This window comes from Pseudopodoces humilis, chromosome 1, assembly GCF_049639895.1.
Source record: "Pseudopodoces humilis isolate 2021_Gansu_Grassland_sample_001 chromosome 1, ASM4963989v1, whole genome shotgun sequence".
Lineage (NCBI taxonomy): Eukaryota > Metazoa > Chordata > Aves > Passeriformes > Paridae > Pseudopodoces > Pseudopodoces humilis.
The window spans coordinates 28381823-28402537 of NC_142200.1; the positions used below are offsets into that span (position 1 = coordinate 28381823).

At 43.1% G+C, this 20715-nt stretch overlaps 1 protein-coding gene across 4 annotated transcripts in view; it reads left to right on the top strand.

The window, feature by feature from the left end:
* Positions 1-20715, top strand: part of TPD52 (tumor protein D52) — a 39626-nt gene that overhangs the window by 3877 nt on the left and 15034 nt on the right. The window contains exon 1 of one of the 4 annotated variants that reach the window (XM_088059492.1): positions 19229-19676. The exons of 1 other annotated variant lie outside the window; for it this stretch is intronic. In XM_088059492.1, coding sequence (XP_087915618.1) covers positions 19505-19676 — 172 coding nt within the window. In that variant the 5' untranslated portion in view covers positions 19229-19504. Of the gene's footprint in view, positions 1-19228; positions 19677-20715 lie in introns of those variants that run through there. 2 more of the 4 variants (XM_088059500.1, XM_005517072.3) reach the window with 2 other exon arrangements.

Consider the following 20715-nt stretch of genomic DNA (forward strand, 5'->3'; position numbering starts at 1 on the left):
TGTTGCCTGTGGTATGCATGAAACTTTTTCCCTGTTCCCTGCAATGAATGCTGTCCCAAGCAGTCAATACAGTCCTTCACCCAGGCAGAGTAAGGTCTACTCTCAGACCTTTTGGTGCAGAGAAAGCTTAGCTAAGGATCTGTGTCCTTTGATCCTCCAATGAAGCCAAGCTGTAACTGCTCGGGGCCTTTAAAATCCAACAAGAAACTGACGCAATTCCTTTTTGTTCCAGTTTCCCACACTTTGAAGTGGTGCACAGGTTCTCCCTTTCTCCCACTGTGAATGCCCACCAAAGCAATGTGAGGTCATGGAGGCTCAGGCTGACATTTCTGGGCTAATATAAAGCACTGCAACTTGGCTTTGGTTTAAGAATGTGTTGGTGGAGGCTGCACAAGCTCCTTGCTCTGCTTGGTCTGGATGCTTTGTGAGTAAAGTGGGAACAGCTGGTTTTCATGGCTGAAAGTTGGTTGCCATATGTTAACACCTCTCCTGGCCTGGGTACAAGTGCTGTTGAGCTGCTATGAACTGTGCCTGGAGTTACAGAGCACAGCCCCTTCCATCTGCAGGGGCTGTCAGTAACCACATACTGTACTACTCTGCCTTGGGAATGTTATCTTTATTCATTTTTATGTCATTCGTATCTCTGTTCATGCTCCTGTCTATCTTGTATGTACATTTTTCCCCCTTGTCTTCTACAGCTGCTGCATACAGCACCCTTTGACTAACAACTTCTGTTTTGTGAGCTGATGTCAGTATAGTCCGAGGAGGAGCTGGGTGATAAAGGAAGTGGGTGTTGGGGCTTCTGATGCTTTCTGCCATGTACTGACCCTGCTGGGTAAGGACATCCCAAAATCTGCTTTTGCTGACCTGAGTGTTGTAAAAGCTGGGAAGGCTTTGTCCTCTTTCTTCACAACTGTTTGCTCCTTTAACAGGAAGATGTCCTGGCAGTTTTCATTGGCAGTAAGTCCCTCAGCCAGTACAGAGAATTCTTGCAGGAAAAGAAGGAACTAGGTTTGCCATGAAAAATCAGTGAGGTGTTTGTGGATTGCTGATTACTGAGGGTGCTGGACATTGCTGCAGGTAAGGGAGGATATGTGCTGTATCTCTTCAAAAAGTGATGTTTCCATGGCAGCAGATACAGTGCAGGGAGTGTTCTTGAAAGCAAATATTTCTTGACCAATTTTCAAAACAAAATAACCCAAACTCCTCCTTCTTAATTTAATAGGTGAGAACAACAGTATTGTTTCCTGAGCCCTGTGCAGCAGACACTGATGGGTGTGGGGTTATTGTGCTTTTATGAGATGCTTGCCTCCAGGTAGGAGAATTATGATCCCACTGTTGCCTCCACTAGAGTCTTTGTAATAATATGGGCAATTCTGATTTGAGATTTGCTATATGGAGGAAGGGAGGTGTTTACCCTTGTTCTTTTAATATCCTGCAATGAGTAAGCAGAAAAACGTCAAACAAAGGGTGACTGAAAGGGAAAGCAAGCATTAAGTGAGATTAAGCTCTAAATTGAAATGCTCTTGTTCAGCCAACACTGTCAGTCTGTGTCAGCTTAAATTTAAGTCTCCAGAGGGACAGCTTTCTCTCCTGTTAAAGGTGGAGAGTATCTCTAAAATTGCTCATATTTGGGTGTGTTCGCCAGTGATTGGGAACCGTCACTCAAAAACCTTGTATTGGAGGACAGGCTTTCTACTTCAAGCCTTCTCTTTTGAAAAGGGCTGCAGTAACAGACCAGCTACCCAGAATTTTCTAATCTGGGTCTCTCCTGAAAGTTCAGTGTCACTTCTGTCATTTCCTGTTACTTGTCTTCCTCCTTTGCCTCTGGTTAAGGGAGCAGAAATGAAAGAATATACAGCTCTGTGTTGGCTTTTGCCATTTGTCAGGGTGATACCATGAGTCAGGCTAACTGGTCTGGAGTACCCTTGCCCTGCTATGAAAACACTTATTTCTGGCAGAGCCGTACATGTCTGTGTGGATTTTCTGCCAGTGCAAGTACAAGTGGTGGCAGTCAGCTGCAGGAGTCTGCAGCCACTTGTCCCTGGGTGGGGTAGGGGGAGCAGCATGGCTCTGGCTGCCGGTGTGTGGAAAAATGCTCATTGTGCTGTTACTTGCTCCTGAGCAGAAAGGGGTGGATTGATGGTATCTAGAGAGAAACCAGCACTATTGCTATGGTGTGAATGCTGTCGCCAAAAGAGGCAGCCTTCCTGTTTTGCAAGCTGACGTCTCTGTTCTAGAGTGTGAGAACAGAGCAGTAAGTGACCTTGGATGCTGACTGACAGTGGAGTGGCCCAGCAAATGCTGCCTTGGCTAAGCCAAGGAATGTTCCCTTTTCTGCAGAACTGAGGTGTATAGGAACTGCTGTGTGCTGTGACACATGTAGTTTGGAGTGACAGGCTTCTGAACTGCCCCTCCCCTGCTTGTAGCCTCCCAGCAGAACAACAAATGTGTGTTGTGCTTAAAAACTTTATAGGTAAAGAGGAAGCACACTTTGTGTGTGTACCTGGGAAGAAAACCTCTTTATTGTTAGTGTAATTTAAATCTTAACAATCTAATTCAAGAATTTGTTTAGACAAAGACTATTATGCAGATGAAATCTTTGTAATAATAAAGCTAACATACAAACTTTGTTTCTGCACCTTTTTCTCGGTGGTTTACTCATCCTTCCCCTGGCTTCTGAGGCTGGTAGTATCATTCTGATAATGGCAGGGGTATTAGAGCAAGTTGTCATATTGTGACTCCTTTTCTGGGAGGAATAGGATGGTGGTGGTTTCTTCCTCACTGTAGGATCCACTGGAATCCTTCTGTTATGTTTGCTTTATAAACATCTGCTGTTTCTTTCATGACTTTGCAAGCTCCATGTTTCATCCACATCTATTATATAAAGTGCCTTTTATATTTGCTAGATATTGTTCCTTTGCTCTCTGTTACCTCTAAAATAGTTTCGTCCAACTGCACATCTCCACTGGTGACTGATGACTTTCTTATAGCCATGGGATCTCCAATGTCAACCCTGGGCTCTTACTTGTACTGTGCCTGTGTTTTCACATTCTGTGTCTCTACTCTGAGACACACCAAGTAAAACAAAACTGCAAGCAAATTAAGGAGGGTAGAGGCAGAGTGAGCCTGACAAGTCTCTAGCCCTGGGGACTTGCAAGCTTGCCTTGAAGCTTATGTCCTGTCACTAGCAGTGGCAGTGTTGTACTGTGGAGTAACAGAGGCTGGGGAGCATCTGCAGCTTGCTGGGGGTGGTGGGTTAGGCAAGCAGAGGCAGAAAAGCAGATATTTTTCCTGTTTTGCTTTCTCTTGTCTAGCAGCTAGAGGGAAGTGGAACCTCCAGAAAGAGATGAAAAGATGTGCAAAGGGAGGCTGGAGTTGGTGTTTTCAGACAGGTGCTCCTCCTGTACTTTTCTAGGACTGGAGCCCATGTGTGGCAGTGATGTTGGTTCATGAGAAAAACCTCAAAAAGGTTGAAAGCAAAGCTTTGTAAGTAATATTTTTTTAACTGCTCCTTAGCCTGGCAAACCTGTGTATTTCAGTTGTGAGCATTGGGGATGTTGCTTGTGTCTGTCTTGCATTGCTTACTTTTTGCCTAAAGTATTTAAATTAAACTACCAGCAGGGATCCCAAGATGAGCAAAAACTCACCTCTCTTTGTCTGTTCTCTGCCTAAATGTGTATCACATCATGGCATTAGAAAGTCTTGATTAATTTGATCAGGACAGCAGAATTTGAAGGAAACTCCCCTTATGCTTCTACTCGAGTCATCTCTGATGTTCATTGCAGTGTTCTACAGCAATCCAGTCCCTGGGAATAACATACAATAGTGGACATTTGCAGCTGCTGCCAGGACAGGCTGCCTTTGAAGAAGGCCATTTCACTGAATTCTGATACACTGTAGTCCTTGCAGGAGTACATCAGACTCTTGATATGTCCCTTGCTTTTCCTCACATGTTCCCAGGAATGGAGCTATATAAGGACTCGTCTATAAGCATCTTTAAAGAAGCTGTCCTTTAAGTAGAAACCAGTACTTCCTACTCAAAAGGAGGGGTGGGGTTATGAAATGGGCACAGCTCCCACTGGCTGGACTGCACCTTTAGTGTCTATATTGTTATGCAGAAGAGAAATCCCTTCAGCACATCTCAAAAGTGTTTAGCCTACATCTGAGGAGTCTTGAGAAGCAGGCTGAAGGCAGAGCAGAAAGCCCCCCAGATCAATCATTGTTTTTAACCTGCTGACTGCTCAGAGTGCTTTGATTACTGCTGGCAGAGGTTAGTTCTGTGCCTGCCCACGCACAGGCCTCGATGTGTGTGAGTGGATCACACACCACTGTGCAGGCTGTTTCCATAGCACCAAAAAAAATCTGCGCCAGGCAGTCCCTGAAGAGGCTTTGCTGGGCAGCTGACGTACATGCAGGGATGAAGAGCATCAGAAGTAGTACCAGCCTAGGCATGGAGTGGGAATAGAGCCTGATTTAAATATTGACTTTCCTTTTGCCAGATGTCACTGTCTTGGCAGAAGGAAAACAGGCTGTTTTACTGCAGTGTGCTTTGCTTGGAACTATGAGCTCTTAAAAGTACCATTCATGCTCTGTTTAGTCTTCTCAGCAAGCTACTTGCAAGTGTTGTGCTCCAAAACTGCTTTTTTTTCTTTTACAGGGAGCTTGTTCTTGAGTAAAAGAAAAGACCTGAAATCATGTCTTTCTCTTAAGATTGCTTTGGTGCCTGCATGGCAGGTATATTTTACCTTCTTGTGCTCTGAGTTGTGACAAGCCTTTTTGTCTGTTGCCTGGGCAAACTCTAGAGGTGCTGTGCAGCTCTGGTATCCCAAATATGTCAGGTACGGGCCGCCCTCAAGAAAGGGATGGGTCCACCAGATGGACCCTGTTTCAGAGAGACACTGAGAGACTGCTGTGCTTGAAGGAACAGAGAACAAAATTTCCTGCAGAGGACCCCAAAGAGACGTCTGGACATCTGAAGAAGGTCACAAGCCCAGCTTGCCATTGTCTGAAATGGCAAACTCGTGTTCTGCTGCTGTTTGCCAAGCAGGTGTTCAACCCTGATCTTGTTGAACAAGACTGAGCATGCTGTGGCTCTGGCTCCCTACTTCTTCCAGGGCTCAGGCCACAGCTGGATCCCTATCTTTTTCCACCAGCTCTTGGTCCAGGGTGTGTGGGGACCTCAGCCCCAAGCTTAGGTTGGGGGGACACATCCCAAACCGAGGTTAGGATGTGTTGGGGGGGGATCCTGTGTGTCATAGAAGTTGTTGTTTATATAGTTTAACTGCCAAAAACTCTACTGCACTTCTATCTGTCTGCTGCTGTCATATGATTTAAGTGCAGTAATTTGGGAGGAGGGGAACACACTGAAACATTATTTTCTCCAATAAAGCAGTCCTTAACTACAGTAAAGATGTGTTTTAGACACACACTCTAAACTTCCTTGCCTGAAAACTGATGAAGGAATAAACAGTTGCTGCTACTGTTTAAATAACTGTTTATATCAATCAGTCTTAAATACTAGCCTTCCCTAAAACATATTTGAATTTCTTGGTGCACTTCCAGTAAATGCTGAGACACCTGTCTGTACTTTGTGAACTGCTACTTGAGCTCTGTATATCATTAACACTTAGAAGAACACGTAGCAGAACTAGTGTGGACGCTAAGCAGGCAGTAGTACACTTCTTCAGAAAAGTAAAATGCAGTGGCTGAATATCTCTTTTTAAATATAGTCTTGATTTTTAGGTGCAAACAAATCTTGCTTTCCTGCCCTTCAGGTTAATCTTTAAATACTCAGTCAACTTAGTTTTTGATTTTCTGGAGGAATCTCTGATTATTGTAGGGGGAAGAATTCTGTTTTGGACTGCAGTGTCTCCAACAGTTGACTTTTTCCAAAGAAATCAGTCTACTGCAAATGCATTCTTGATTACTCAGTTCCACCAACCAGTGCTGACATTCAATATAAACTTGTTTAATTATGTTTAATATCAAAGGAGGAAAAAGCCAGGCATGAAACAAGTGCCAGAGAGGTGCTGCATGTATTGCAGGACATGGCCGCTGTGTGCTGGGCTGCACTAACTGCCCACTGTTGGTTGGACAACAGACAGAGCACTTCTGTAAAGAAGCAGGAGTTTCATGGTTTTGCTGGTGTATGGATGGGGATCCTTCAGGTTCAAATGTGGTTTTGAGGACTTGGTTTTAACAGTCCAGCAATCCTGCAGGGAAGGCGGTTGGTGCTCTCAGAGCACAGCTGGAATGGTAGGTGAGCCTTCTGCCTAGTGCTCCCCTTTGGGTGCATTGCTTAAAACACCAACTTCTGAGCTGCAAGTTGTTCACACTCTTAAGTGTGTAATTTGTTCCCATAAATTATCCTGGGTTAAGGCAACCTGCAGTATCCGTACAGGCTGGGGAATGAAGGGAATGAGAGGAGCCCTGCAGAGAGGGACTTAGGCTGGTGCTGATGTATGAAAAGCTGGACATGAGTCAACAGTGTGCACTTGCAGCCCAGAAAGCCATGACATATCCTGGGCCTCATCAAAAGCAGCAGTGGCCAGCTGGTCAAGGGAGGTGATTCTGCCCCTCTTCTTGGATCTCATGAGATCCCACCTGGAGTATTGCGTCCAGTTCTGTGATCCCTAGAACAGGAAATACTTGGACCTATTGAAGCAGGTTCAAAACAGGGCCATGAAAATCATTGGAGGGATGGAACACCTATTGTATGAAGAAAGGCTGAGAGAGATGAGCTTGTTCTGCCTGAAGAAGGCTCCAGGGAAATCTTATTGCAGCCTTTCAGTAGTTAAAGGAGGCTTATAGGAAAGACAGTGACAGACTTTTTAGCAACACCTGTTGTGACAGAACAAAGGGTAATGGTTTTTACCTGAAGGAGGGTAGCTTCAGACTAGATATAGCGAAACTTTTTACTATGAGGGTGGTGAATCACTGGTACAGGTTGCCCAGAGAGGTGGTGGACGCTTGATTCCTCAAAATTACTGGAGGGTTTTGGTGGCCACTGGACTTTGAAAGGTCCAGTGGAAACACTGGATGGGGCTCTGAGCAACCTGATCTAGTTTAAGATGTCCCTAGCAGGGAAACTGGAGCTCCCTTCTGACCCAAACCATTCTATGGTAAAACACAAGATACTGACCAAGTCTTTAACTGGGAAACGTACGCCACCCTTAAAGGTATTTGGGGCATCCTGCTTTGCTACCTTTGTGTGTGAATTGCAGATGAACATGAGTACTATGGTTCATGAGCAGCGGTGAGCAGGGAGAATTAGTTTCTGCACATTTCTGAACAGTAGCAAGTGAAACCTGTTGGAGTTGATGCTTTGAAGCTGAGTAGTTTCGATTGGCTTCTGTGCCTGTCACTGGGCAGGTTTTTTGGCATGACAGATTTTTGGAGATTGTATAAGAAGGAAAACAACTTGAGTATCAATGGAATCAGCAGAGTGATGTACTGAGTACTTCAGTACTCAGGATAGAGATGAAAAGGTGAGGAAATGTTTTTGGGATAAATAGCAAAAGGGAGAGCTTTGCTGCAGTGAATGTAGAGACTTCTTTAATGCTGTTTTAGCACACTGATATGTAAAGTCTTTAGTGTGCTTCTGTTTCTTATATACAGTTCGAGACCAAACTGTACCTTGGTGAATCCCAGAAACATACTTCTCTCCCATCCCCAATGAGTATTTTCCTATTCAAAAGCAAAAAGTGAAAATATGAGAAGAGGGATACAAAAGTCAAAGCAAGACCTCTGTGTTTTGTCAAGAGGAGCTAAGAAGACTTTAATATTTTTAGAAGGGAAAATAATAAATTAAGGATAGAGCAAGTGTCAAGTAAAATAACTTCTCTAGTCTTCCTGTTCCAAGGTAGTATTACTGGAGAGGCCTTGTTTCCCCTTCATGCAAGGTGGTGCCAGCAGCATTTCTGAGGGATGTGATGGCTTCTTAGTAATAATGCTGTATCATAGCTCCCTACTACAGGGCACACTTGTAGATTGACAACTGAGGATTAGCAGTATGCAAGGCAGTGTCTCACCTTCCACCTCTTCAATATCCTGGTCAAGTTTTTACCAGAATGAAAAATGGTGGATTGCATTATTCATAGCTGTTTAAGGTCTGAGTTATTCTGGGTGTTTTTTTGTGCTGATGGCCAAGCTGTGATGTGCCAAACCTGATGTAACAATAACCTGCGTACAAGTTAGAGCAGTCCTTAACCGTAAAGTTTGGAAAGTTTACCAGACTAATCTGTTAAACCCAATGGACCCATTAAACTAGGGCATGACCAGTACTCAGAATGGCAACAAATATAGGTATTCTTTTGTTTGACATCTACAGTTGTGAAATGAGCTATATGGTGGATTAGCTTGTGCAATAGAGAGTTATGCTAAACTTAAATTTCACACAGCATTGTAAGTTTTGGAGTTTGTACTCATGTTCTGTTCCAGGTCAAATACTGGAAGGAGCAGCTTGTGGAACAGTGCAGTTCTGGAGCAGCTGCTCACTAAAATCAGTGGAGGCATGCTTTCTTTACCAAAAAAACCCTAACCACAAATCCCAACATAAAAAACTCACAAACAACCAAACCCACATAAAACACCCCCAATCACCCCCTCTCCTTCCTTTATCTCATTTCTGGTCTACTTTTGGAGATGAAACTCAATATCCTTCAAACTTTGGTCCTTTAAGCCTGCATTTCTTTCTTCCCCCTGTAGTTTCTATCACATCAACTACATCAGAATCAGGAAAAATGCTTGACTGATTTTGTGTTCATTAGATAGGTCTTTCCAGTTTTGTCTACTATCATATATTTCAGTAAAATGAATGGTTAAACTCATTCTATTTACTTTGCTGAGAAATATAAATGAGGAGCCTGAATGCTTATCTAAGCATGCTGATATTTTGGAAAACTTCCTTTGTGTGGAATGGACTGGAACACAACTAGACGATGCATAAATATATTAATATTTCTTTGAGATCTTGAGACATTAGTACTTTCATAATCTGAACCTGCATAGGTTGTTAAAAAGGAAATACAGGTGCCTGTAATGTCACCCAGCAGCAGAAAGTAGCATCTCATGTCCAAAGTCTGATCTGATGGAAGCGGGTACGCTCAAGTCTTCTGGGACCTGGAAGTCCTTTAAAGTTTTATATCTTTCTGTGGATCATCACTGGACAAACATGCTTGACCCTTTTCTCTGCCACCTTCAACTTTTGGAGTGATTAATATTTTATGACTGTCACTTGATTTATGTGACAGCAATATCTCTCTAGGCTAACAGTTTCATTTAATTTACTGTCCTGGTGTGACTTGGAGTAGAGGCAAATGTCTCTTAACAGGATTTACTCAGCTCAAGCAGCATTAAAAGTCAGTCAAGGACATACCAATTGGCTAAAATCTCAGAGTACTTATTAATGTAATGGCAAGTTCGGTGGTCATAATAATTTAAAGGTAGATGCATTATCTGCATTGTAGTAGAAAAAAGAAGCAGGTCTGTGCAGTTGGTTTGTTAGTGAACTGCTGCTGGTTGCTGCATGCACAGTTGCAGGATTTTCCCTCTTATCTCTTAAATGAGATTAAGAGCAGTGCAGAAGTATTCAAGCCCATGTCCTGAGTTTGTCCAGTTTGCAGCCCTGGCAGGATGTGTCCAGGGTCCTTTAAGTAGTGATAGCTATTGCTCCAAATCAGTTTGGAAGCACTGTAGGAATAGGTGCTGCCCAGCTGGATGTGGAATTTAGCAGTATGGGGAAGCAGCAGCCACACTCCATCTGGAACTGAATACTTCAAGCACTACATAGTTGAATGGGTGACTGGTAAAGTGATGGACTGTAAAGGAGTAGGTAATGTGTCTTGTTTGATGCTGCAGGGAAAACAACACAACTTATTCTGGGTTTTCAAGTGAGAGATTCCCAGTGAGCTGCTGCACAAGTATTTTATACCAGCAATCTGGTGGTGTACCATTAGCACTGCTTTGTTAGGTCTTACTTTCTTAAGTTTAGGAGGGTGCACTGAAACTTTGCAGTGTAGAAATGTAGATGAAAAATAAGGACTTGTCTTCATTATGGGCCTATCAGCTTGGAAAAAAAGCTTGGAAAAGCTGGCTCAGTGTCTATTGTCATCTTTTAGGTACCTCATGGACAGGCTGGTTCTCTGAAGGGTTTGTAGCAAAACTGGTCTAAAGGTGTGAATTGACTGGTTGAAGAAGGGGGATTGGGAACAGGTTCTTATCACCTAAGATATTTCTGGGGCATATATGTCGGTGAATTTATTGTACTAGCGTACTTTGCTGCTGACTAAGCAGAGTTTTAGTTTCACCGATACATATTTCATACTATGCTTTCAGGTAAACCAAGAGCAAAAATGCTAATAGGATTTCTATACAGCTTGCTACTTGCAATTGCTTCTCTTTGTATAAAATGGTACTTCAAGTTTTATGTAATAACACTTGTTTGAAGGCACAAATCAAAATTGTAAACATACTTAGTCAAGTCCTGAGAAGGGAAAAAAAACCTGGTGGTTTGCCACTATTGCTAAGCAAAAAGCTGATCTTTATCATGGTTAGCTGAAATAGGTGCCAGGCTACAGCAGGAGTGCACTTTAACCATGCAACCAGTAACTTGTGTGTGGTAAAATTAGCAGTGCTTCCAGAAAATTCACTCCTTTTGGTGTTATGTGTACGTCCTTTGTGGAAGCCCACATGGAGATTACTGTGCTCTGTTTTGGGGAGGTTTATGTGGTTGTGCTAAAAATTACTGTCCCCTGAGCACAGAAGTGACTCTCTCAGTGCTTCTGAAGGGCAAGCTGACATCTCTAGATGAACTGACAAGTGTTTGGAAGCTTTTGTGTCAGCTTTTTTGTGGACTGAGGAACTTTGCTAGGGAACCGGAAAGCATGCACTAGAGGGAGTTACTGGAGGAGTAAAGGAAACTGCACTGCAGTGGATGAAAAAGAAATTGAGGAGTCTGTGAAGGGAATTCAAAGACTTAACTGAAGCCTAGTTTCCTTGGGCTCTGTACAATTCATAAAGGGTAAAAGGAGGAGAGGCTCCTGCTGAAAGGCAGCTTTAGCTTAGTGACACTGGTAGTTCATTTGTCTACTGCAACTTTTTCTTTCTGTACAAGAGTGAACTCTTCCTGCTGCAGAGGCATTCACTTCCCTCCTGGAGAAGGGGTGTCAGGGGGAAGTAGATAGCTTTTGTACTTGCCAAGAGCTACTTCTGTCGGGTCACATGTCAGGCCCAAAAACTTGCTTGCTCATTTATTTAGTAAGGAAAGTGTAAGCCTGTCCGTTTTATGAAAATAAAGGAGACTTTTTTCCCCTCCCAGAATTTGTCAGCTACCTTTTTCCTGAAGCCTCATAACAGAAATCAACATAGTCTCTACTGCTGCAAATGCTTTTGCTTTGCTTGTCAGCTGTCATAATACTCCTATACAATGGGGAGATGTGTGGAAGTGAAAAGTCTCCCAAAAAGTCTCTGTCCATATCTCAGTTTAGAAAGTGTGGGAGAAAATGGAACTTTATTTTGTCAGCAGGTAGGTTTTTGGAAAATCTACTTCACAAGATGAAGGGTGGGCCACAGACCTCCCCTAAGGCAGGATGCCAGGACCCCTTGTGCTCCTGAAGAAGAGAGGTCCCTGGAGGATCCTTAGAGAATCTGGAGGAGCATCCTGTGACTTATTACAGCCATTGTGTTAATCACAGGATGATTGAAATGGAAGGACCTCTGGAGGTTCAACCCCTCTGTTAGGGCAGGGCCACCTGGGGCTGGTTTCCCAGGACCATATCACAGAATGGTTTGAGTTGGAAGGGACATTAGAGCTCATCAGATCAACCCCCAGGCATGGGCTAGGGTGCTACCCACTAACTTTATCAGGCTGTTCAGGGCCCATCCAACCTGGCCTCAAGCACTTCCAGGGATGGGGCATCTATCACTTCAGGGCAAACTGCTCCAGGGCCTCACCACCCTCTGAGAAAATAATTTCATACTAATGTCTAATGTAAAATTTTCCTCTTTTTGTTTGAAACTGTTCCCCCTTGTCCTGCCACTATCTACCTGTGTAAAAAGTTGTTTTTCCTCTTTTAAAAGTCCCCTTTACGTACTGGAAGGCTGCAGTGAGGCTTCCCTGGAGTCCTCTTCAGTCTGAACGGCCCCAATTTCCTCAGCCTGTCTTTGTAGGATCTCTCACAGAGAGATCATCTTCGTGACCCTTCTCTAGGTCAGCTCTAGCACGTCGGTGCCCTTCTTCGCCAAGAACTTCAGAGCTGGATGCAGTGCTTTAGGGGGTGTCTCACAAGGGCAGTGTAGAGGTGGAGAATCACCTCCTTTGATCTGCTGGTCACTGTGCTTTCAATGCAGCCCAGGATGCATTTGGGCTGTAAGTGCACACTGTTTGCTCATGTCCGGCTTTTTATCCAACCAGGTCCTTCTCTGCAGGGCTGTTCTCAAGGACTTCTCCCAGCCTGTACTTGTATCTGGGATTGCCCTGACTCAGGTGTAGCACCTTGCACTTGGACCTGTTGAACTTAATGAGGTTCTCATGGGCCCACTTCTTGAGTTTCTCCAGGTCCTTCTGAATGGCATCTTGTCCTTCTGTTTTGTCACCTACACAGCTTAGCTTTGTGTCATCTACAAACTTGCTGAACATGCAGTTGATGCTACTATTGATCTGTGTCATCAATAAAGGTACTAAAGACTACTGGTGCTTGATATCCATGTCCACCTTAATGACCATGTCCAGCCAGATAGCTTTGGAATATCTTCAAGAATAAATTCTGTGAAGTACTTGCCCTAAACCCTTGTTGCTTGCATCAAATTGTGTGCTGCTTGGTTGCTTCTGTACTTCTGCCCTTGATACTAAATGATGGAAGTGTGCTACACCAAATCCAGGCATGAACTTAGTAATTACATAGTGGGAGCTACTGTGTACCACAAGCAATGAAGATTTTGTTGCTATTATTAAGGTACTGCTAAGATTACAGAGGGTGTTTTTTTATTTTTAGATATCACAATATGTAATTCAGCTTAATGTGTAATTGAATTTGTTTTGTTCTTAAAATCTCAGTGTCAGTCTCATGGTGGGACCTGCTAACATAGAGTGGGGATGGTGAACTTTTCTGGAGCTGCGTTTTGGAGATGTAAGCTCTGGGATGGTGTGTTAAGAGGTTTTGCTTTAAGAGTGTAGAAAAGCAGACTTGTCTTCTGAGGGAGGCTGGGAGTCATTCCAGAGTCACTCAAGTAAAACTTTTAATTCCATTGTGAGGTTACATACTGAAACTTTGTTTGAAACACTCCCATTTCTGCAGTGCAGTCTTTTCTTCCTAATCTTCTCCAACTATAATCTAGCTGCAGCTCAGCACTGTTTCTTCACATTTTTGACAGGGTCCTCTTGCCTGAGGAATTGGAGTCTATGGAGAATATGGCAGAATAACTGGGATAAGTGGCTGAATTGAAATAACTTAATACATTCCTCTAAAATCTACCTGACAGAGTTTTGACTCTGTTAATCTCACTTGGAAGTGCTCCTCTGTGTTTGCAGGGCTTGATCTGACTTCTCCAAAGTCAATGCAAACTCTGATCAGTAGTTCTGGGGTGCTACTCTCTCCTTTGGCCTGGACCTTTTCCATAGATTGGGAAGTTTTTTATGTGTTACTGCTGGAGCTGACAAATGTGTCTGCTTTGAGCACTGTTTGAGACACACAGCTTTGTCATAAACTAGGGATTTCTGTCTAATCTTCTAAATGCTGAAATACTTAAAAGGTAGTAGTGAATGTGTGCAAATATAGAGAATTTTGTCTGACATGAATGGGTTAAGTATTTTACTGTAGTATCAGCTTGTCTAGTCACAGAATATGCTGGAGCGTGGATCTACTCCCTCACAAGAGCTCAGGAAATTAGTCTGAGTTTATAATTGGATTGAGAGGAGAGATGAGGTGCTGCCTTTGCCAAGACATGCGTCAGCTGTCTGAAGTACTGTGGGCTGAGACTTTGGTTCAAGAGACGAGCAATACTGGCAACCTCATAATCCCCACCTGTAACATTTGGAAGTGTTTGTGTTGCAGGGAGATACATCTTTTAAGAGGTGGTGGTTATTTGTCGTGGTTTTTTGTTATAATAAGAGTAAGCAAAGGCAGCACGTAGGCTGAAGAAAATGCTGGACAAGATATTTCAAGTACAAAGAACCGTACTGAATGATGTAGTTGTATCAGGAAGAGCTTGTCCAGAGAAAGCATGTGGGGGAGGCTGAAGTACTGAGATTAATATCATAGTGTTGAGTTGTACTCTGCTAGAAGACAGCAGATACTTAACCCCTTAAGCCACATTCTGCTGACCATTACTAACAGGGCTGAAGAAGTCTGTGCTTGTACTGTTCAGGAATTGCTGTAGCTGTGCAGCTCCATTCATGTCATGCACAAATCTTGGGGGACTGAAAGAAGTGCCTGCTGTTAAAGGAAGGAGAAAGAGCATAGTGTGGAAATAGGAGCACTAACGTACAAATTTCAGGTGTGTTTAGTCTTTGGGCTTCTGTCCTGTTGCTTCACAGCATCTTTTTCTCTTAATGCAGTTTTAAGGCATCAGATCAGGTGCTGAAAGGCTTTACTTGTCTGTAAACTGGTAAGACTTTGAAGATCAACTTATGCTACAGAATCTAGATTGGCTTAGGATGCTTAAGTAGCTTTATGGCTCTTAAAATGGCTTAAACCATATAAAACTCTGTTGGAGTGGGGAGAGGAGCCTGACTGTTGCTGCCTGATTGGGATCTACCTGGGAAAGAGGCGGGTGGTGGAAGACCACCTGACTAGAAGTCTTTGCCCCAGACACACTTACTGGAAGGCCTCTTATCAATCTTGCCTCTTAGCAGACTGCAGAAGTTGAAATTCAAACCAAGTATAGGCTGAGAAGGCAATTGAGTCTTAACAGGCAATCTTGAAATAAGAGACTGAATTTTTTTGCTATGCCCCCAAAAAGCAAGTGCTTCTTGCACCTCTTCCCTCTCTTTGTCAATAAATTCTTCCCATCATTTTCCCCCACTTTCTTTTGCTTGCTTGATTAAGTGCTGGTGTGACAGCCTTGCCAAAAGTATGAGCTGTGGTGTGCAAGTTTGGCAGCTGCGGATATAATCAGGACACAAACACAGTGAACGTGCTGGTGTAACAACAGAACTCAGAGCAGATATTGTGGATTGGTTATTTGGATAGCTTTGTCCAAAATATTTAGATCATGTCTTAGGGTAGCTTCTGCATTCCTCCAATCCGAGGCCTTTCCTGTGTTGAACTGTTTGTATTAAACACTACTGAATACATAGCTCAGTTTCTCCAAAGCCCAGAGGTGCTACTCATTCATACTTCATCAGGGTTTGGTTTCTGTAGGGAAAGAGGAATATAGGGTTTCCTTGTTGTGGGAAAGGCAGCTTCTCCACAATGCTACCATAGCATCCTATCCTTGCTTAGCTGCCATCAAGGTAGAAGTGCTTCTATACTATATTGCATTGCTTAAATTGTTGCTAGAGCCTTGGGTTAATGTAGAAGCTATAGACCTGGGTATCAGGCTAGCTGAAGAAAGAACCACACCTGAGACTAAGCAGGCAAACATCAGATGGCAAGTGTTTGCTCAAACGTAACAGATTTCTACCTGTGGAGGGGGAGTTCACTTCCTTATGATTCATGAGGTGTACAACCGGTACTGACTGTTAATGCTAAATAGTTACCTGGGAAAGCTTTAAGTACACACTGTAACCTTTACAGAGGAGATTACGACATAGTTAATGGTAGGAATTGTGATGGTAATGCTTTGCTGAGGCTTGTCAAACCTTCCTGAGATATTTTGTGACATTCAGTTGAACTTGTTAATAATTGGTTCAAGCATCCTTGACAGAAGGTATCTACCTTTGTGCCAGTCTCTCAGACACCAACTTCTAAAATGTCATAGATGACTTAAGTACTAACCTCTTAGTTTTTCTGAGGTGTTAAGGGCAAATGAGTGCTTGCTCTGGAACAGCAAAATCTTTGGTTTTAATCTCTTGCATAGTAAGCAAAAACCCCACTGCTACTTGGCTCTGGAACAGCTCCCTCCTTAGGCTTCAAGATCTTTGCAGGTACTGCCTTGCAGCTGGTATCTGCAGTAACAACCAAAGTACACAGTAAAACTGAATTTACAATGCAGGGCAAAGAACTGAGATACTTGAGGATGCACAGTTAATTATTCTATGCTATGTAACAGAAGCCTAAACTTAAGCTTCAGCTCTGAAATGTGTGTATCTTGCCCTGGGAAGCCAGTATCCACCTATTTCGGTATTGCTTTACAGCCTCAGTTCCACCTCCAGCCAGCTGCATGTGCTGTGAGTGAACAATGTGAATTGTTGTGAAGGAGAGGAAGCCCATCCAGCAGGATATTTTGGTCATGGGAGGGCCCTTTAGAAAGCCCTCATAATAAGCCTGTTTTCGTAGTGTACAGAAATCTTGACTGCTGTGTCTGTCAAGAGCTGCTAAACTGGTCAGAAAGGTTCACACTGCAGAGAAAAACCTTTCTTTTTAGTTCTGTGCAGCTGCTGTTTGTCATCCCCATCCTGCTTTGTTTCCTTGGGCCATCACTTGAATTTGGAAAATCCCTTGGAGAGAGATTCATTCCTCCTCCAAATGCACTGCAGTGAACAAAGCCTACTTTCTTCAGACTGGCTTTAGGCAGTGTGGGGGAGTGCTGCCTTACTCTGTCCTGAATCCCTGGATGTGCTAAGGAACTACTGGGGAAGAAGCAGGTAAAATGGTTGTTATGGCTGGCAGGGGATCTCTCAAAACTAGAGATGGTCTTCCCTGAGTGGATGAGTAAGGGATGACAGCCTAGAAGCCTAGAATTTGTCCTGCAGCAGATTTGGAAGGGTGGACTGCAGTCCTTTCTCTTTACAGAGAGATTGACTTGTACTTCACTTTGAAGACCATCAAACTTCCTTAAGTGATGAGGAAGAAGCTTGTTCAGCAAAACAGCTTCCTTCATCACCAGGTAGGACTTGTACCTGAGAACAAGTGAGGAGCAACACTTCTGTAAACTCTAGCAGGTAAGAGAGCAGGAGGCTGATATGTTTAGGTGATGTGTTTGGGAGGTGCTGTAGCAATTCATCTATTTGACCGCTGTAATTGAGATTAGTCTGAGCAAAGAGAGGAACTTGAAGTAAGGAGCACTTGCATGGTGTCCCTCTCTTGTCTTAGAACAATAATATTCCTGTAATATTTGTAAAAACTAGAGACTGTCTTATGTGACTTCTGTGCTTGTGTTCAGGCTGTGCATAAAGGAAGAACAAAAGCAGAATTCAGCCTCTCAGGTAGAGGCTGAATTCAACAAATCTTCCCTGTAAGCAAAATGTAAGTTCCAGCAGCGGGCCACATCCTGTATGTGTCTTTGACTACACTGAAGAGGTGTTGAAGAGTTTGGCACATACAGATTTCTGTGAGTAGGGATGGCAGACCAGGTTGGTGGTTGAGACTGGCAATCCAGATGTCTCTAGGGACATGAAACCAATGTTTGGACTATAAAGATAGAGGAAGAGAACCAGATTTTTTTAAATGACTGGTATTGGGTAAATCTGAATGTAAGGAATTTCCTGCAAAAGACAGGAATGCAGCGTTTGCATCCAGGAAATGCCTAGGAAATTATATTCTTGATTATTAGCAGGGATCAACAGATTTTCATAAGGGGTTCTTTTTTCTATAATACTACTTGCAGTTGTAGCTAGCTAGCACTGACCAGTGTAAAACTGAGTGATTATCTAGGGTTGGGAAAAAGTACTAGGGTATATATAGCCTCCCCTTCTCTTTCTGTGTCGGGAGAGTGATGGTAGAAAACACCCAGCTCTTTGTGTGCCACATCTGATAACTTGTCATTTTGCCTAACCCAGTTAGCACAACTACTGCCTGAGCCTTTTGCACAGAAGGCAGCCCGACTGCTGAGCTATACAAGGGAAAGCTGTGAATCACAATGTGTAGCTATTCATTGACCAAAACTTTGACCTTTGCCAGGTGAACTTTGCAGTATTTCTGGCAGACATCACATCCACATGTCAGAAATGCAGAGGGGCATTCTATTTTCTTCTTTTTGGTGAGTTTGGAAAATAGCAGAGACCTGTGTTTCAGGCACCAGCACTCTCATTGTTATGAGCCTGCAGGTACTCTGCACCAGAAGCAAATGTAGGTCTTTAGCCTAAAGGAGCTGCTTTTTAATTAGCTTTAAGGTCTGTTCCTGTGGCAACTGACTGACTGCAGTGGAAATGGAAATTTAAATTCCAGGAGGGATGTGCTTTCTTCTCATATGCCCGGGGATTACTTTGCTTGGACTTGACTTGGTCAAGCAAGGCTCCTTTGCTTCTCTGGAATAATGTCTGGTCAGCTCTGTCCTTACTGTGCAGGAAACGATTAACTTCCATTTGATTATGCTTCTCTGTGCACAGGCAGTAGTGAGGATCCCAGGTTGAAGGTGTGGGGTTTGGCAGGAAATTGTTGCTCAGTTGTAAAGGTGATCTACATTGCTAGTAAGCTTGTGTTTTCAGTGAAAGAAGCTGACTTTGAAAAGAAAATAAAAACTGTAGTGATGTGCTGCAAAACTTTGCTGAGTACCTCTTTTAGGCACTCAAGAAGCGTTTCTGCTTCCCAGAGTTGAATCTTAAAGGCCTGGCATGAATTCAGATGGCTTATGTAAGTTGATCTTTATGGTGTATGTGTCAAAACATAAATATATTTCAGGCATTCCATTACTGCCTTTACTGGCTGCTCTAAACAATGCTGGTTGAAGCACCAAGGACATAGGACAGTGTGCTTCATAAATATTTAACAACTCACTCCCCCAAACAAAACCCCCTCAGACCCAGATATGTTTAGCCTCATGAGCAAAAAACATAATGCACATTAGAACGTTAATCAATAAACTCTAGGTGGTGTTTATAGCCCAGCCTACAGAGAGGAGTGCTGCTCTCTCTTATTCTGAGCTTGCAGTATGGTGTGATACCTGGGCAGCAGAGATTGGGTTCTCACTAGTGGTTATTACACTGATGGAAGCAGCTGGGGAAATAGCTATGCACGCAGAATTTTCCATTAATCAAAGGAAAAAAGTCCAACACAGATGGTATATAGGATAGATTATGGCTGGTAATCCTTTTGTGTCCTAGAAGATTAAGGATATCCTGGTGTAGCTGCAGTCAGCTGACCTTTTTTTATTTAAACCATTGAACACTGTTGATGCAGTTCTGCAGAGGACCAAGGCTCTTACAGAAGCCATGAGCAGTGCCCTGTGAATGTTTGTTAAAGGAACAGTCAGTTTAAGTCCAGCCTCAGTTATAAATTTACAGGAACTTACCTTTGTGCCATGTAAACAGCAGCAGCTACAGGATGGCTAAGAAATCTCTTGCTAGACTGCTCTATCAGATGTAGCAGAGCTGAATTCTCTGAGGAGGCACAGTGAGTGTCATGTGGAGAAATGGAGGGTTTCTGAATCCTGCTGTTTGGGTCACCCCAGAAAGCGAAGATGAATGCTTCAGTGGAAGAAGAGGATGGCTGTGCGCTCTGAAATGTCTGGCATGGATCTCTATGAGGATTACAAATCGCCCTTCGATTTCAATGCTGGAGTGAACAGAAATTATCTTTACTTGTCGCCTGGCATAAACCTTTCTCCACCTGGATCACCTACACTGGCAAAGTCTGGTAACTTCCTTCCTTCCTTAAAATCTCTACATGAAATTCTTAGCAATTAGTACCTGTAAAACTTCTCAAATTAAAAATCTAGAAAAGTTGGCCTGCTGTTAATTCTGGAAGTATATTAGCTTCAGTGTAGCTAATATCTCACGTTACACGTTTACCAGTTTATTCAGTAGAAAGGCAGTTTGAGGGAAAATGAAGTGGCAAAACCAATTAGGAACTGCTGCAAGATTGGAATAATTTGCCTAGTTTGACTATTAGATTTTTTTGGGGGAGGAGGTAGAAATTGCATTTTTAGTAGGACTTCAGAGCTCTGGCTAGTCTAAAATCTGCTTTTGCCTTAATACTGAAAATCGCACTGATTAACAAAAATGCCCTCTAAAACCTTTTCTCCATTCCACCTAGCATTTAAAATTCTGCAAACCTTCCACCTGCAGATATGAACTGCATTGGGGGCTGCCTTGTGCTGTGCTGCAGTGCCATCTGCTTAGTGCTTAACCCTATGAGTTTCTTGATGGTAACCTGTTGTACAGAATGCCATAGCTGTGTCTACCAACACATCCTAGTCTGGTTTTACTGTCGTCATTCCTTTCCATTCCTTGCTGCCAGATGTAATCTTTCAGAGTAGTTTTAAATACAGAAAGCTTTGGCCTACTTCAGGTAGGGCAAAGTTACACAGGTGTTAATTTTTTTTTTTAATGAGCTTGTTACTTAAAATTTTAAAGAAACATGCATCCCTTGGGGAACCTCTGTGTGAGCTATAGCAACCCTCTCTGTGAACTTGTTGAACCGGGAGCTACAGTGGAACAGTGGTCAGCATTCAGTTACTGCATCTCCAGCTCTTCCAAAGGAGCGGGGAAGCAGCTCTCTGTGTCAGGTGATGATGCATCACCATTACCACCAGCCCTTTCTGGGCTTTATTTTCTTTTTCATTTGCTCTTAATGAATATCTAATTAGTATTTGGGAGAAGCCAAATAATTTTCTCCCCTAGGCTGAAGAAATGTCTCACTTTGATTTCTTCACTGAGATAAATGGGAAGTACTT